This window comes from Copadichromis virginalis, linkage group LG1 (genome assembly GCF_057382275.1).
Source record: "Copadichromis virginalis isolate Kocher_CV1m ecotype Utaka linkage group LG1, C_Virginalis_male_GT1.1, whole genome shotgun sequence".
NCBI lineage: Eukaryota > Metazoa > Chordata > Actinopteri > Cichliformes > Cichlidae > Copadichromis > Copadichromis virginalis.
Window position 1 is genome coordinate 40306619 of NC_140618.1, and position 17171 is coordinate 40323789.

At 42.2% G+C, this 17171-nt stretch overlaps 3 protein-coding genes across 7 annotated transcripts in view; 1 reads left to right on the plus strand and 2 right to left on the minus strand.

Moving 5' to 3' along the window:
• Positions 1 to 257: 257 nt before the first annotated feature.
• Positions 258 to 6175, minus strand: LOC146719291 (uncharacterized). Of its 3 annotated transcripts, none has more exons than XM_085463014.1 (3): positions 5800 to 6175; positions 2145 to 2189; positions 258 to 2052 (listed from the first exon to the last, which is right to left on the minus strand). In XM_085463014.1, exons 2-3 carry the CDS (start codon positions 2182 to 2184, stop codon positions 1226 to 1228), a joined length of 867 nt encoding a protein of 288 aa, XP_085319140.1. In that variant the 5' UTR covers positions 2185 to 2189; positions 5800 to 6175; the 3' UTR covers positions 258 to 1225. The 3 variants fall into 3 exon arrangements, with proteins under 3 accessions (XP_085319140.1, XP_085319126.1, XP_085319132.1); XM_085463000.1 differs by lacking the exon at positions 5800 to 6175 and adding an exon at positions 3186 to 3705; XM_085463006.1 differs by lacking the exon at positions 5800 to 6175 and adding an exon at positions 2713 to 3150.
• LOC146719292 (TIMELESS-interacting protein-like) lies at positions 5581 to 15505 on the plus strand. The gene is made up of 8 exons (XM_085462991.1): positions 5581 to 5687; positions 8225 to 8372; positions 9171 to 9261; positions 10446 to 10521; positions 10830 to 10952; positions 11039 to 11102; positions 11907 to 12119; positions 14892 to 15505. The coding sequence occupies exons 2-8, from the start codon at positions 8237 to 8239 to the stop codon at positions 15134 to 15136; spliced, it is 948 nt and encodes a 315-aa protein (XP_085319117.1). The 5' UTR covers positions 5581 to 5687; positions 8225 to 8236; the 3' UTR covers positions 15137 to 15505.
• A 113-nt stretch (positions 15506 to 15618) lies between these two features.
• dis3l (DIS3 like exosome 3'-5' exoribonuclease) overlaps positions 15619 to 17171 on the minus strand; it is a 30799-nt gene continuing 29246 nt past the window's right edge. For all 3 annotated transcript variants that reach the window (XM_085462973.1, XM_085462966.1, XM_085462980.1), the window contains one exon: positions 15619 to 16956. In XM_085462973.1, the coding sequence (XP_085319099.1) occupies positions 16639 to 16956 (318 nt within the window). In that variant the 3' untranslated portion in view covers positions 15619 to 16638. The remainder of the gene's footprint in view (positions 16957 to 17171) is intronic.

A 17171-nucleotide genomic window follows, 5' to 3' on the forward strand; every position in this document is an offset into this window, starting at 1 on the left:
ACTCCCTTACCCGTCCAGCAACTTCTTCTCCCTCTGTTGCAGAATTCCCGTTGGATTGTTCCCATCAGGAGCCAGGTGTTCAGTCTCTCGATAGCTTTTCCTCTGGTTCCTGCTCTCTGCTGACACTCCTAGCTCGAGCCACGTTCTCCATTCCCTCTCTTTAAACAAAGTCTCATAAATAGTTTAACCCTGTGCATTGAATCTGCATTTGGGTCTAAGCTTTCTATGGAGGCAAGAAATCATCACAGTGACATCTATTCAATTTTTAATTCAATTTTAATAATAATAATAATAATGATGCATTTATAGCACTTTTCGGGACCCCTCAAAGCGCTTTACAATTTTATTTATAGAGCGCCAAATGACAGCAACAGTCACCTGAAGGCGCTTTATATTGTAAGGTATACTTACAAAGAAAGCCCCAACAATCATATGACCCCCTATGAGCAAGCACTTTGGCGACAGTGGGAAGGAAAAACTCCCTTTTAACAGGAAGAAACCTCCGGCAGAACCAGGCTCAGGGAGGGGCGGCCATCTGCTGCGACCGGTTGGGGAGGGGCAAGGAAAACAGGATAAAGACATGCTGTGGAAGAGAACCAGAGGTTAATAACAAGTACCATTCAGTGCAGAGAGGTCTATTAAACATAGTGGGTGAAGAAGAAGCACCCAGTGCATCATGGGAATCCCCCAGCAGCCTAATGCTGGGCATACACTGTGCGATTTTTGGCCCATTTTGAGCCGATTTTTCAGTCGTGCGACCGTTTTGGAGGTCGTCCCGAGTTTGGCCTTGATCGTGTGTCGTGCATCGTCTACATAACGAGGGTAACGGGGTAACGAGAAGCGATTAAAACCTCACGACCAGCTCCCGATTGATGATCGGGAGCTGGTCGTAAGAAATCGTAAGAAAATCAAACCTGTTTGAAATCCTGTGGGTCGTCCTGAGGGTGTCACCGCAGCGTCTCACACCGCGCACGCGCAAACGCAGAAATGAGAGCGAAGAGACGGAGTAGAACAGCGGTGCGGCGTGTGACCGGGACACAAGCGATGGAGGCACAAACTTCTCACCCCTGCGAGTCAATCGTACAGTTTGAGCAGGAGCTGAATAACGCGACTGAAAGAAATCGCACAGTGTATGCCCAGCTTATTGAAGCATGGAGGATTCAGGGTCACCTGAGTAGGCCATCAGCCTACTAAAAGGATACTGAAGAAACCCGTCGAAATAGTGTTAGTCTTCATCACTGCTGCTGCTGGACTCATTTGAACACCTCTGAAATTTGCATGCCGGCAAGTATTCCTCTTCTTCCTCAAAGTCCTCTCGGGAACGCTTCCTCGAGCCTCCAGCTTCATGGTTGTCAAGCTCTTCGTGCGCATCTTCAAAAAGTCCATCACTGCTGCTCTCAGAGTGGTCGCACACAGTTGAGCTGGTCCCCGAATCAGAGTATGCAAGCCTGGATTTTTTGCTATTACGACCTTCTTCGTCAACATCTTCCTCTCTGGACCTTTTCGTGGATCCACCAGGCTGCGGTGCTTCTTCTGTTACCTGCTGATTGATGTCCTCATCGGCAATATTACCAACATGAGGACAGCCCTCGCTATCAGTGTCAGAGGCAGAGAAGAAGTCAGAGTCATCATCGCTCCATCTGATTCTTTTGTTTGGTTCCACATCTTCTTCATCCAGCTCTCTAGACCTCCTCCTGGAAACACCTGGCTGAGGGTCCTCTTCTGGGATGTACTGGTGAACATCCACACGGTCTTCAAATGCCTCCTCATTTTCAATGCCACCAACAACCACAGCATTACGATCCTGGTGCTGTTCATTGTTGTCAGCATTGGCATTATTGTCCCTCACATTAATATTTTGAGCGTTGACATTGTTGTCATCGTCATCGTCATCGCTACCGTAGAAGTCATCATATTGTCCCAGTGCTGAAGCTATTAGCTCATGCAGAAACCAACGAATATCACGGAGAGCGAGATACAGATTGTTCACGAAGCCTCCATTAACTGGTTGCTGATCTCCATTTGCAAACCTTTGTGGGTTAACCTGTCGGCCTGCAAGATCATTAAATCTTTTAATTAACATCCACAACTATCTGCTGAAAATCAGTTTTTCATCAATTTCTAGACTGAGGACATGTGCTTACCGTTTTGGTTATTTTGTGGTCCGTCTCCACTTGCACTCATTTTGACTACAAGGAACACAAAACAACAATGATCAGTAAACCTCAACTAAGAATCTTCAGAGAATTTGCTTTTTTTGTGATGACTTTAGGCTGCGTCCGAACGTACACGCCTATGTTTGAAAACGCACGTTTTCCTTTTTCGTTTAAAAGAAATCCAGTCCACATGTGCAGTTTTGAAAAAACATCTCCTTCCACATCTAAACGCTAAAAACAAAGTGAAACGCTGTCAAGAACACGCCAAATCTTACAGCATACATAAATGTCATTTTTTTAAAATGACATTTATTCCAAACCGACGTCAGGATTTGGGTTGGGAGAGCGTCTGTGTTGAATGTAGAAGCCACGTCTGATGCCTCTGTGTTTCTAAATGGAGGCACAGTAACTGTGTGTGTATGTAAGTGTGTCAAAACTGCAGATACTAAGATGAACAGACACAGTATGTTGTCTACAGCTGCCATTGTAGAAACTGATCTCATGTAAACACTAACGTGGCCACAGCGTCAACAGCGGCGCACACTTTTGACATTACCTGAGTAAATGTCCGTTTTCCTCGTCCACACCTAAACACAAAAACGTCGTTTTTAAAAATCTCACCTTTCAGTGACTCAATCTGCTGTTTAGGTGTGGAAGAAAGGCCCAAATGCAGAGACAAAGCTGCGCTTTCAGAAATGTGGACGCAGCCTCAGGTTCTCAGAAATTCTAATAGTTTGTTTGAGAACAAGACTTAAGTCTTCTCTATTTTCCTAAATGAACAAAATAGTCTCAGAAATAATCGTGTTAAAAAGAGCTTCTGTCACTCTGAGATATGATTAAGAACATTTTCTCATTTATGTACATTTGTTTTCCTGAATAATAGATCCACATCATCCTCTCTATGATGGAAAATATAGTCTAGTCTTGCACAATGTAAAGTACATAAATACTGTCCTGGCAGGCAGGAAAATCAGGCTTTATATATTTAAGTAAATGCTCTTAAGTTTATAAAGTGAAATTTGAGCTTACTTGAGTTCTTGGTAAATTACAGAGCAGTTAATCCTCAGGGAAACGTCGAAATGTCACTAAATAGTGGTCTGCTTTCATACGGTTGCAGTGTCTCTTCAGTTTTGTGTTCATATGCTGATGTTTTCATTCAAAACATGCTTAAATGCTGTGATGTCACTTTAGCAGCAAAGACTGTGGAATGTGCAGAGATTCTTTTTACATTTGCTCAGAGTTTGATATCTTTTAAATGGAAACAAAACAAAACAGACAGAAGTGAATCTAAAAGACTAAAGCAGTCAAAGTGTTATTATTTTCATTTATTCTGATAGTTCCTGTAAAGTTCTACTCTAAGAGATTCATCTCGGCCTTCATGCAGGATTAAAGCTCAATAATGAGGACACACACACAAAATATAAAACATTTCTTTATGGTTGTTAGGCAAAGTTATCAAAGCATATATCCACTAATATGCTCTCATTCTTGCTCTGCTCCCTAATTTTTCCCTGGAGGCATCGCTATGGCAACAAAACAACAAGCTGTTTCCAGAGCTTAATATTGAACATGTCTTTGTTATAAACTTTATTTGTACAAATGTGTGATGTTGATGTGCACAACGTGGGATTTAGACCTCGGAGGGTTAATCAACAAATCACGAAAAATTAGCTTTAAATTTGTGTTCATGACGGTGCAGATTTCTGACATTTTGTGTACTTTAAGCATTTAACAATTTGATTGTTTTCTAATAAAAACGGTGTGAAACTCAAGTTAGACCTGTGTTTGTAAATGAACCGCCCCATGTTGTGTAGCTTTCTGGATTTTATACTTGTTGGGCTACATATTTATTTACTATACAGTAGATAGAATCTAAACTCACATGTTTTGTGTAAGTAAATAGTTGAATCATGTGGGCTACAGACAGTAATCAAGCTATGGACTATATTGATATGAGAAACGTGCACACTTACTGCATTTGAATCATTTTAACCATATGTAACCAGCTGCATGTCATGGTCCCGGGACTTCTACCTGGTTTTTTGTGTGTCTTGTATTGTTGTTGTTTGATATCAGTTTTAGGGTCCCTCGGTTGTTCTGTTAAGATGTTGCTTATTTGATTTCCCCTCGTGACTTCACCCCCTGTGTGTCCCCTCTGTGTATCTGCCAGTCCCCATGCCTCGTTTCTCCTCCTCGTGTTTTATTCCATGTTTTCCCAGCCCGCTATGTCTGTGACCTCCATATTACTTTGTGCAGCTACGTATCATAAAGGTGCCTGTTATCCTGCTGCGACGTGTCTGTGGACTTGCTTTCCACGGATTTTTCCTCTTTTGATTTGGCCTCACCTGTGGTTCTCAGCATCCTTTCATAGCAGGTGTCCTGCCCTTGGTCCAAGGTGCGCCCCTGCAGTGTTGAAACTGTTTTCTCACGATGTTTGCAACCCTACAACCCGTCCTACTCTGTAGTAGAATCAGTGACATTTGACCGTCCTGTTGCTCCCGTTGAATTTTATATAGCCTATTTAAAATGTAAAACTTAAAATTGTCCGTAGCCTGCGGACAAATGTACATCTTTTATTAGATGAACACGTGGTTTGGTTATTTGCCTTGTGGTGAAAACGCACTGAGAGAGGACTTTTTATTAGTGATCTTAACAGTATTTTTTTTTTCATATTAATGTAATTTGTTCATCTAATTGAATATAATCTATTTGTGTATGATTGTCAGTCCAAAGAGGGACAGAGGAAAGAGGGGAACGTGAGGAGAAAGTACAAGGTCAGGAAGAACCAGGTAAGCAAACAGACAGGGAGCAGTGACAGGCACAACGGAAACCGTTTAACTGCTTGAGAGAGTTGACTACCAAAAAGTGATAGACAGATGTGCCAGTCAAGGTGAGGCGACATAGGTGAAAATAAAATGTAAAAAAATCTACAGAGCCATAGTAGTATCTGCAGTAAAGATCTTTTCATCCATTGTACCATAGGCAAAGTTGCAAAACAGTGATGTCATGTATCATGACGAGGACCCAGGCACAGAGAGACTTGATGAAGTTAAGAATCTTGTGATTTAATAAAGAAATTTGCAGACTTGCACAGACATGGGGCGAGGACAACAGACGATGACGACAGCGAGGTACAGGGGTTTAAATGCACCGAGGAGACAGACAGAGGACGACTGGAGACATGTAGGGATGCAGGGACTGACGAGACGGGGAAGACGTCTCATCGTGATGAGTAAAGTTGATCTTGCCTGGTTGGGCAGCTCTCTGGGTGCTCAGCACCCCCAAAGCTCTGGTCCTAGAATCGCCCCTGGGTGAAAGCTATCAGGCCATATTTCATTTTTCAGGCGAAATTGTTTGACAGAATTTGACTTGTCCATTTGGTGGCGCTAATGCACCATGTTGCTGTTTGCTGAGCGCTAATAACAACCACGAGGAAGGAGGCGTTCATTCGTTCCTGTGGAGGGAAAAAAGGCGCATCTCAGCGGCTGAAGCTGAAAGTTGTCGTGTTTCTCTGTCGACTGCTCATAACAGGTATGACAATAACGTTTCCTTTCATTTTAAACAGAGCTGCTGTGTCATGTTCTTGTCACACTTTAGAGCTCCTTCATCTGACAGCAGTTAGCTTACATTATTCATAGCTTACCCAAAGTCTCTCAGTTTGGTTCTGTCTAAACTGTAGCCGCTAACATCATGGTGTCCTGCTGCTGCGGCTCTGACCGTGAAATCCTGCAGAGCCGAGCGGTTTGGGTCCGATCAGCAGCCTGTTTAGTTTGCCACCTTCCTGTGGCTGCGCCTGCGAGCTACTGACGTGTCCGCTTCACGGACGACCCCATTAAGGGCCCAGACGAAGTGATACCTGCCCGATATCCGTGCTCTCTGTTTATTAATAAAAGCCAAACTTCATTAATGGTAAGTGACAGAGATCTGATGAGTTCTTGCTGGTTTGTATCCACAGGAGGATACAAGCAGCTGCTTCTGTTTGCAGTCACCGTGCACCAGTGTTGTTTAATTGTCAGTGTTTATTTTTAAACACGTTTTTTTAAATCAAATGTTTATGTATACATCAAGATTAATGTTCCAAACAAATGACACTGTACAGCAAATACATACATAGACATGTGCAGCAAAAGGAATCCGAGAAGATGTTTAACTTCTAAATGTTTAAATTGTTTGTTTTATATCCAAAGTCTGTCAGTTTGTCATTCCCTGTTATTGCTGCTGACTAATCACTCAAAGTGACACAACATGACCGTGGGTCTGATTTTTCTGGTAAACTTGTTTAGCAGCCCACTGGAGACGGATACCCTGTTCTTTGAACTTTAATACTGGACAGAAAATCGTCTCCTTCCAGAAACAAAGGGTAGCATTAGAACTTGTGTGAACAGCAAAACAATGTAGAAGATTTCCTTTTGTGTCTGTGTTGTGTCTAGGGCTGCCACGATTTGTCGACTAGTCACGATTACCGTCGACGACTGATTTAATAGTCGACGCGTCGTTTGAAGCTTTGTAAGATCACAAAAGACGCAGGAATAAGTAGTAGGATTTAAGAGTGTAATAACAGACTGAAACAGAAGATTGCAGCACTGCATGTACAAGGATGCCAGCTGCCGTTAAACCCCGAAGAAGAAGAAGAAGAAGCAGCTGTGTCCCAGAATTCATAGCGCGGCCCAGCTCAGTTTCCAACAACGGCGGCAGCTAGTTAGTTTTAATATTACTCTTATTATTCTTTCTGGGTCACAAAATAAACGTTTAACATATTTTCAGGCGAGAATGTAGCTGTGTAAACCTCAAATATCTGCTCAGTTTATCAGGACACCACATATTTTCAAAAGCGCTCCGACGTTTTCGGAGACGTCTGTTACCCACTAGCTCGATAGCTAGCCGGGGGCTAGGTCACTAGCACGGTGAGAACACCGGACTCCCGGCAAATTGTTTTCAAACCCACCGCCGTCTTTCGCTACTCAGGTTAAATATATATGAGTCACTTAGATAACTTAAAAATGTTGTTGTTTGGCTTTTTTTTTTTTTTTTAGTATTTTATTTGTTCCTGAGTAAATCTGTTTGTCTGAGATTAAAGTTATAGTTTTTACACAGCTGAATAAACGTCAAGCAGACAGCTGATTATCAGAAGTGTGAGATGCTCCAGAATATACTCCAGTGTCCTGTTATATTTTAGATAGCAAGGAGTTTATTAAACTTCACCGAAACAATCTGCAAATTTCATTAAAATTGAATAAACTATCATCTTGTCTTTATTTTTAGTTAGCACCTTAAAAGCTTAAAGCTGTAAGCTAATGATAGTTATATAAGAGCAGATGCTGCTGGTGCAATAAGCTGTACTTTTACGTTCAATGGATGATGATCTGATTAGTCGACTAATCGCATAAATAATCGGTGACTAGTCGACTATCAAAATAATCGTTTGTGGCAGCCCTAGTTGTGTCACATCATTTTGGCTCGAGTTTACTTTATTGCTATGTTTGTTTTTTGCTATTTTATTACTACATTTGTATTGTGCAGCACTTCGGTCTGCCAGGTGTGTTTTTAAAGTGCTATATAAATGATGATGACGATGATGCTTACGGAACAGCTGAAAGACTTTAAAACAAACCTGTTACTTTAATGATATTTCTGTGGTACTACAGAGTCCAAAAGAAGTATCGCAGTAATAATTCATCCAAATTGTAACTTTTAAATGTCATTATCAGCCCAAAGGTTCACAACCAGTTCATCCCTGATAGAATGTAAATATATACAAATCTATAAATTGTATTATGTATATAACTGTGAAACAAACATAATGGACCATTAATGTATCATAATAGTACATTTCTGAATTTGGGGTATAATTCCAGGTGGGATGAGTGTCTGTACAGCTCCTCCTGTTGATGTAAAAAAAGAAAAAAGTAAATGCCAGTTTTTTAGGTTTTCATGTTGATGTTGTAACACAGTAAAGAATTACTCTTACAGAAATAAATGTCATTTTTTCAACTTGCAGTTAAATTCATGTAACTTAATGCTGATGCTGTTGACGACTGGGGCTCACACGTCTTTTACTTTGTCTCCAGGACCGACTCACCATGGTTGAGCCACAGGAAAATAGCCCGCAGGACATTCCTGACTATGACGGCATAGAGGATGAAGCTTTCCCCCCACTCCCACCACCACACTCCCCAGGCCGGGGAGGCCAGGAGGAAGGAGACCCTTTTGCAGATGGTAGATGCTGCTGTGCTCTTACAGGATTACTATGAGGTCTTTAAGATGTGATGATTCAGAACTTTGTATTTTAAATTCATGGTTTAATGAAGAATCATAGAAAAATAAGATTCAGGAAAAAAGGCTAATGTGGGAGAAATACAACCTCTCATAGTCCTTCCACAAAGCTTTTTGGAACAGCTTGATAATAATGAATTTGTTAGTTCAGCCTAGAATTAACAAATGCATGAACTGGTTTTTCAGCATCTCTCTGAGACTGGATGTTTCTAAGCCGGGGCGATCGTGGCTCAAGAGTTGGGAGTTCGCCTTGTAATCAGAAGGTTGCTGGTTCGAGCCCCGGCTTGGACAGTCTCGGTCGTTGTGTCCTTGGGCAAGACACCTCACCCGTTGCCTACTGGTGGTGGTCAGAGGGCCCGGTGGCGCCAGTGTCCGGCAGCCTCGCCTCTGTCAGTGCGCCCCAGGGTGGCTGTGGCTACAATGTAGCTGCCATCACCAGTGTGTGGATGTGTGCGTGAATGGGTGGATGACTGGATATGTAAAGCGCTTTGGGGTCCTTAGGGACTAGTAAAGCGCTATATAAATACAGGCCATTTACCATTTTACCATTTAACAATAACAACACACATGTTTTTGTTTGTGTGAGCAAATGAAACCTATCAGATACTGTTCAAACCAGCACATTTCTTCTGTAACCTCCAGTCTATAATTTGTCTGGATTTAAAGATAAGCTTGAAGTTTGCCACGCTGCCAACAGAATGAGTTAGAAACACATCCTGTTGTCATGTGTTTTCAATGCAGGAGATGAAGGTGAGGTATCACAGCTGGCTGATGTCCCTACTGCTAAAAGGAGAGGCGTGAAGAGACCCCAACCCAAGCTGGACTCCCACAGGTAGCAAAGACATTTATATCACGACAGAGGGTTGAAATGCATTAAAATGCGCATTTAAATAGGAATTTGATGTCATCTTGTGTGAGCTGGGACACAAGGAGGCCAAAATCATTGATTGACGTGTGCAGACTGTCAGTGTTGCAGCCAGGTTGAACACGAGTCTGTGACTGCACTGGTTTTTATCACCGTTTCACTAATAATCGTGCACAGAGGCTCAGAGACACACTGACACACAGAGTTGTTGCAAATGTTTGAAAACGTAAGTTTGTGGAAAGAACTTTGCACAAAAAAAGTGATGTGATATTATCTGAGTGGCGACACCTGTTGTTTCGCAGAGTACTGCAGCGTCTTCTTACGCTTTAGCGGCGGGTACAAATGACTGCATCTGTGTGATGATGGTGCAGCTTCACTCTGCCAGTCATTTAAAGAAGAAAGACTCTAATACCATTGTTGTTTTCATCATTTGGATGGGCAAAATTCCCAGACTGAAAATTGTCAGAGCGTTGGAGACATCCCTGGATGTGTGTGAGAAAGATGTTTCCAGTCTCTGTACACCTATAGTGTGAACCTGGTTAGTATTGCCAACCATAAGTCAGGCTCGTTCCCAGTAGTCTCCCAGTGGGTGTCCCAGTGGCACTCCTCTGTTACTGTTCTGTTCACAATGTTCCTGGACAGAACTAAGTTATACTAAATCAAAGGATGTTAAATAAGCTTTTAAGTAAGAACGTCGATTATACTTAGGATAAAACTTGCAAGCTGTATTAAAGAAAAACATAGATTTTCATTTGATAAAATATTCAAATTAATTGCAACTTTGCTATAAATAGATATATATAGCAATTTTTTATTTATTTTTTTAGATGGAGAAATTTGACTATTTCTCATTATACTGCCTTATGTACAAACAGGTGGGAAAAGAAAGGTTGTGGGCACCCTGAAAACCAAACACCCTACCCCCCCCCAACAAGCTACTGCCTTCTGAACATGGTACATCTGAAGGCACTGACCTTTCCATTCAGAGGGTCTGTCTGTGTTGGCCCTGTGACAGGCTGGCGACCTGGCTGCTGGGATAGGCTTCAGCCATCCACGATCCTGAATTGGATAAGCCAAATACGCCTGGATGTGCTGCTAACCCTGCTTGTAATCCATTAATGGTTTAACTTAGTCTTAATATTTTTTCCCAGGCTGATATCAGATCGAGGGCTTCCAGCTCTGGGCACTCTCTTTGACAATATCCAGTTCAAAGGCAAAGGACACGAGGTAGGATATGATAACATCTGTCCCACCAATTACCAGATGTGAATGAACATTGGTTTTTGAGCTAAATCTGTTTGGCCTGTCAGCTTTTAATTAGATGTCCTAAATTTGGTTTGAGACTAAAAGGTCAAAAGTTGCCCTTTCTGTCGTGGTCAAAAATGAGTGAGGGGAACCAGAGGTTGGTTTACCAAATTAAGATGTCTTTTGTTCCAATGACTGGAAGTCATTTTTTAGTGGGAAGAAGAAGCGTCCTATCACACACAGCCCTCTTTCATATCACTACTCGCTGTTTTTGATGTTTGCCCCATTAGGCTGCAGACCTGCGGCTGCTGATGCAGAAGATGGAGAACTGGGCCCACAGGTTGTACCCCAAATTGCAATTTGAAGATTTTATTGACAAAGTGGAAAGGCTCGGCAGCAAAAAGGAAGTGCAGGTGAGAGGAAGCAGTAGAATATTTCCTGCAAGCGTGTGGGATTCCTAATGTTCAGAATTTGTAATTTTTTACTCATTCTTCTATAGACATGTCTTAAACGAATACGACTGGACATGCCCCTGACACATGAAGATTTTACAAGTACAGATGGTAAGAAGAAAAATCATTACTGATGGGGATACGGTGGACTAGGGCTGTGCGATATGACCAAAGTCTCATCTCCCGATATAAGAATTCTATCGTCCGATAACGATATAAATCACAGAAATGTAACATTTTCTGTCAATTCTGTGAATCTCGACCTGCGTGAAGTGTTTCCAGCTGCGCGTCATGTAGCTGGAGTTGAGTGTTTTAACCGATGCATGAAACGACACATTTTTAGACAGAAGTTGTAACGGCGCCGTTTTCTTTGTGAGTATTTATTACACGGCGTGCTGCGGGGAGAAGCCTGTTCTAACGTTTGAGTCTAAGGTTTATTTTTTAGCACCTGGCGGCTCTGTTTTACTTCATCCGTAAATAATCTGCTCTTTCACGTGATTCAGTTTATTTTGAAAAGTCTCAACAGGATCTTGAGCTTTATTCTGAAAGATTTATGTGGAACATAAACAAGCGGACACGCGATGGTTTTACCGTCGTTGTTGCTAACGACAACGCATAAAAACAGGCGCTTGTCCGTCCGTAGTGTGGTTATATATAAGAGAGAGAGAACTTTACTACAGTGACATCAGAACCATGAAGAAATATTGCCGTAAACAGTTTATTTTGCGACACCACGAAACAAACGATAGCGTAAAATGAAATAGACGTTTTTATATCGTCAAACCGTATATATCGTTGTATCGAACAGCCCTACGGTGGATTCACACCTGCAGGTGCACGATTTAATGTCACTGTTATAATACTTGCCATATTCCACAGGACTTAATTATCAGCACTGCTTGAAATTGTGTTCAGGTGCTGGTGACGAAGAGGTACAACGTGAACTGGAAACATTTGGGGATCCTGATCTGTTCAGCAGAGAGAGTTTTATTAATGCTCCCCAAGGGCAGATTGCCGAAGCCCTCGCTCCCCCACCTACTCCCTCTCTGACCGAAGAGCAGCAGAAACGCATTGAGCTGAACAGACAGCGGGCCCTGGAAAAGAGGCGCGCACGCCAGCAGCAAATTGGTAAGAATGGCAAAAACGTATCATACAGCTGGGACACAATATAACAGAAATAATTAATGATTCTGCTACAAAACATCCAGCGAAGGTTCATAAGGATCATCTAGCTTCATTGGTGTATTAACTTTATATGAAAATACAAAAAGCAAAACATTGAATGTACAGTATATTGCCAAAAGTGTTTGCTTATCTGCCCCCACACTCATATGAACTCGAGTGACATCCCATTCACGACGTCCGCCTGTGCAGCTATATCAGCTTCAACTCTTCTGGGAGTGTTTATGGGAGTTTATGACCATTTGTAAGGTCAGACACTGATGTTGAAGGCCTGGCTCCAAGTCTCTGCTCTCATTCATCCCAGTGGTGTTCTGGTCAGGACTCCCATGCCAGAGTTCATGTCTTTGTGGACCTTGCTTTGTGCACTGGTGCCCAGTCATGCTGGAACAGGAAGAAGCCATCCCCAAACTGTTCCCTTAAAGTCGGGAGCCAAAATGTCTTTGTATGCTGAAGCATTAAGAGTTCCTTTCACTGGAACGAAGAGACTGAGCCCAACTTCTGAAAAACAACCCCGCACCGAAATCCCCCTGCCACCAAACCTGGAGCTCTGTTGTCCTGGCAACTGCTAAGTTGACTTGTCTATCGGCTTTCCAGATTGAGAACTGTGATCCGTCGCTCCATAGACTGCATCTCTCCTGTTCTAGAGTCCAGTGGCGGCGTGCTTTACACCGCTGTGTCCCATTGCTTTGCGTTGCACTCTGTGATGTAAGGCTTGGACTACAGCTGCTCGGCCATGGAAATGGATTCCACGAAGCTCTCTGTGCACTGTTCTTTAGCTAATCTGGAGACCACGTGAAGTTTGGAGCGATGGACTCCACAGAAAATTAGCAACCTCTGTGCGCCTCAGTATCCACTGACCCCCACTCTGGGATTTTACGTGATCCACCACTTGATGGCTGAGTTGCTGTCGTTCCCAAACACTTCCACTTAGTAGCAGCAGTCTGCATGCCTAGGTGCTTGATTCTATACAGCTGTGGAAGTTACTGGATCACCTGAATTCAATGATTTGGATGATGGGTGGTGAGTGAATACTCCTTACAATATAGTGAAGTGGATCTAGTGTATATATCCACCAGAAACCCTGAAGGTCGAGTGACGAGTTCCCGTATTGCACAGTTCGTCCAAACCACCAGAGATTCCTCACATTAGTGTGGAGTTTGGTAATAAGAGGCAAAGCATGTAGAAAACATTGATTTCTTTACTGCCTGTCTGATGTCAGCTTCAATTAGGCGTAGTATTTTTGTTTTTGCCTTACACTTGTGATCCAAACTGTTTTTACTTCCTCTTTAGTTAAAGCGGAGCCAGCTGTCTGCGATCTATTGTCTACAAATCTTTAACAGTGACATTAAATCGTTCTTCAGGGTCCTCATTTACCGCAGAAATGATGTAATGTGATTTAAATGAGACCCATAGAAAAGAAAATGACCTGTTGATCGGTCTCTATTATGAGCCTTCACCCATAAAAATGTGTTTACAGTTTATAACACTAGATGGTGATATGAGACCGTTTCCATTGTATTACCCGAGCATGATTTACTCATCGACTTTAAACTTTCACATTTTAGTCATTAGTCCTCCTTAAGAGGAGCCAATCCACCCCCCCCCCCTTTTTTTTTTTTCTGTCCAGTATAGAAACTAAACAGCTGACATCGTTCGGGTAGTGTAGCTTCCAGAGATCTGAAGTTAACGTGAACTCTGGAGGGCAGTCAAAAGCTTAATTTTTTATAATGCAACATACTATTATTTACATACATATTATTTTAATAAGCAGTTTCAGGGTTCGTGCTGTTTTAATGAGTGTTCGATGGAAAACGACACTGAAGGAATTTGTACTCTTGAGTCACATGACAGTAAATAATTTCGAGTATGTGTACATAACACAGGCTAATGTTTAAAACTATGATTATTATTTTGCTAGCTATCAAACTTGCTGGAGAAATGATTGAAATGCACTGAGTGTGATAGAGTACGGCAGTGCTAGCACAGCAGTTAGTTATGGCATGGTGATTTATGCAGTGTGCTTTAAACTTGGCTAACATTACTTAGCAGTAGCAGTAATATTAGTGACTTCACTCAAGTGAAAGCTTTAATCGTTAGTCCGACACTTAACTAGTGTTTCATTTTTGGTGGTGTGGGTGCTTAACTAGTTAAAGTACCAAACATCTGTCTCCTGTTGTTGTGTCACGTAGGAAAGAAGCATCAATATCTGATGAGCAGACTTGTTCATTTGTGCAGATTTCTTCTTTTGTGTGGTTGTTTTTTCCAAGTGGAGATGAGCATCTCTAACAAGTTGATTTGTTCACATTTGCACATCTGCATTTTTGAGAGAAATGAGTTTTTTGAGTTTGTGCACTATATGCATATAAGACAACCATTTCCTTTTTCAGTATTTTTGTGTGGTGCATTTTTCTCTGTTTTAACAAAAGAGGAACAAAGAACATTTAAGTCAACCTAAGACGATTTGTTTTAATTTTTACATGGTCTTACTGAGGTGATGCAAAGTGGAACATGCAAACTGTTTTTGGTAATGTGCTGGAAAAGCTTGATAATGGACCTTGAAAGTGCTTAAATTTGACCCTGAACAATGAGTTTGAACCCTGCAGTTTACAGTTTCATTTTTCATTATCTCAGCTTTGCCTGTCTTTTATAAATCGTAGTAGACTGAGTGTGTCTGTGTTGACTGAAACCATCACTGTTTCTAATTCTCAACCCTTTCAGGCCCTTCAGCCTCTCAGACTGCTGACATGTTAGGAGACAAACCTCCAGCTGCATCCTCACCAAATGTCATCAAAGGTTCTACTGATGGAGATGAAACTGTAGAAGATCCTGACCTCGAGCCTTCCAACAACACCTCCACGCAACAAACCAGCCCGCTTCCCCCCAAAGACTCTGAGCCCGCTGAGGCTGAGACCGGCCTCAGCCCTGAGCAACAGCTCAGCAACGACTGTGTAGAGGGGGATTAAAGTTCACGTGCAGCAGTTTCTGCTGAAAAGCTTTGGCAGTGAGCAGATTTAAAGGTTTCCCAATGTTCGTGCCTGCTCATTCGAGTAATGTTGTGCATTTCTGGTGGTTTATATCTTGAGCACATGTTCCTACTGTGACGTCAGCTTTGGGTTAGCAAAGACATTTATAATCAATGGAAATAAATGTTTTTCTTATTTTTAAAAGTCCAAATCCTAAACGTATTTACCATGTGTTGGTATCTGTTACAGAAAAATATTTGAACTGATCCACAGTTCCTGCTCTGATGCATCTTCTTTCTCCAGTTTCACTATTGGCAGAATTTTGGTTGCAAACATGTTTCTATAAAAGGCCTCTGTGTGTGTGTAGTATGTGAGCTGTCAACTGACCATCACCCTCTTCCAAGCATTAAGTGCTCGTTCAATTATGAACAGTTCTTTCTTAAGCTACTGCAGGGACATGAAACGCAACACGATGAAGTGGCTCCATCTGCGCTAATGAAAACACCATTTTTAATTACAGGCCACTGCACACATATTGAAATAGTTATGTACAGTTCATATTTCTGTTGGTAGTTCTAGAAAACAATCTTAAAATCCACAAACCAAAAAACGGTTCTGATTATTTACCAGTTCAAACAATAAAAATGTCCTTGGTGTTGGTGTCTTCTATACAGGCTCTTGATATACAAACTATAAGATAAATACATCCTAGTTTTATACATCACTTCCAATACAACCAACCTCAGGTGTGTTCATTACTCTACGGGTTTATTTTAAAGTCTGCTAATGAGTGACATGAAGTTTTATCAGTCCGGTGACCTGTCCAGGGCGTATCCTGCCTCTCACCCTATGACAGCTGGGACAGATTCCAGGACGTGCAGAAGAAAATGGACGAGTGGACGTTTTATCATCTCCAGAACAATACTCGTGCTGGGTTTTGTATGAAGTGGTCACAGGTAGTACAAGATGTGTGAACTCACCAAAAATGGTTCTATAACACAAGACATTTAATTTACACAAGACATTGATCCCACCAGTGAGATATTGAGATCACTGGTGCTGAGAGAAAAGCCTTTTGTTACCAGACTTCTTTAACCTGCTGCAGTTGACTAGTTTCCTGCAGGATTGAACCACATTTGCAGTGAGTACTAGGTCTTGTCAAAGTAACTGCTGACACTTCACTGGCATTAACACGTTCCCTATCCTCCTTACAACTAAGTTTAACTTGATGTGATTTTAAAAACTAACTTTTACAAAACGTATCCACTGATTCGGTTTGACTCTGGTTTCTAAAAAGATGGCGGGACATGTTTTTACTTAATATTGTGTTTGCTTTCCTGTGACTTCACACACTCGTGTGGTTTGTCCACACACAATCTGGAGCTACAAGAATGACCTGGATGACTCAGCACGAGTGATCTTCAATGATCACCGTTCTGTTAGCGCACAGCGTGCAGTTCTCACAAGTGTCTGCTTGGAGGTAAAGCTGGGCTACAGCGTTTCTATGCTGTTGTTGCCGGGAGGCGTGAAGCCCTTTCCAGATCCATCAGAGCCAACTCTCTGATTTCTTCCAGAATAGAGTACAGACTGGGAGTTTTGCTCTGACGAAACTCTCTTTCCTCTTTGGAGAGTTTGGGGCGCCGGGCTGTCTTCTCCTGAGCCAGCGCCTCTTCATTCTGACGCACCACCTCTTTGACCAGCTGACTGCGGCCCTGAGGGCTGGGCTGCTGGGACTTGGCACTGTGGTGAGGCTTGTTGCTGATGACCTCGAGGTTTAGACGGTCAGCGTGGCAAGTTGAAGAGTGGACAGAAATACGAACCTGAAGAGAGCAGAGAACGTAAGTCACAGTATTCCTCAGTTCGATCACTACACAGTAATGGCACCTACTGAAAATAGTCTAATGGAATGCTATGCAAAGACAGGCCCACTTAAGGTTTGTGACGTAATATATAACAGCAGTCCTCTCAGCACTGTGCGCAGCGTCACAGCTAAGTAGACAGTGGTGTAGAGTGGAGAAGTTTCCGACTGTGCCAC

Bases quoted from the DNA above. Each gene is read 5' to 3' on its own strand.
- LOC146719291 (XM_085463014.1), bottom strand. From the start codon at position 2,184: ATGAGTGCAAGTGGAGACGGACCACAAAATAACCAAAACG. The intron at 2,053-2,144 runs GTAAGCACATGT...ATGATCTTGCAG, and splicing joins ACCACAAAATAACCAAAACG to GCCGACAGGTTAACCCACAA.
- LOC146719292 (XM_085462991.1), top strand. From the start codon at position 8,237: ATGGTTGAGCCACAGGAAAATAGCCCGCAGGACATTCCTGACTATGAC. The intron at 8,373-9,170 runs GTAGATGCTGCT...TTTTCAATGCAG, and splicing joins AGGAGACCCTTTTGCAGATG to GAGATGAAGGTGAGGTATCA. The intron at 9,262-10,445 runs GTAGCAAAGACA...ATTTTTTCCCAG, and splicing joins CCCAAGCTGGACTCCCACAG to GCTGATATCAGATCGAGGGC.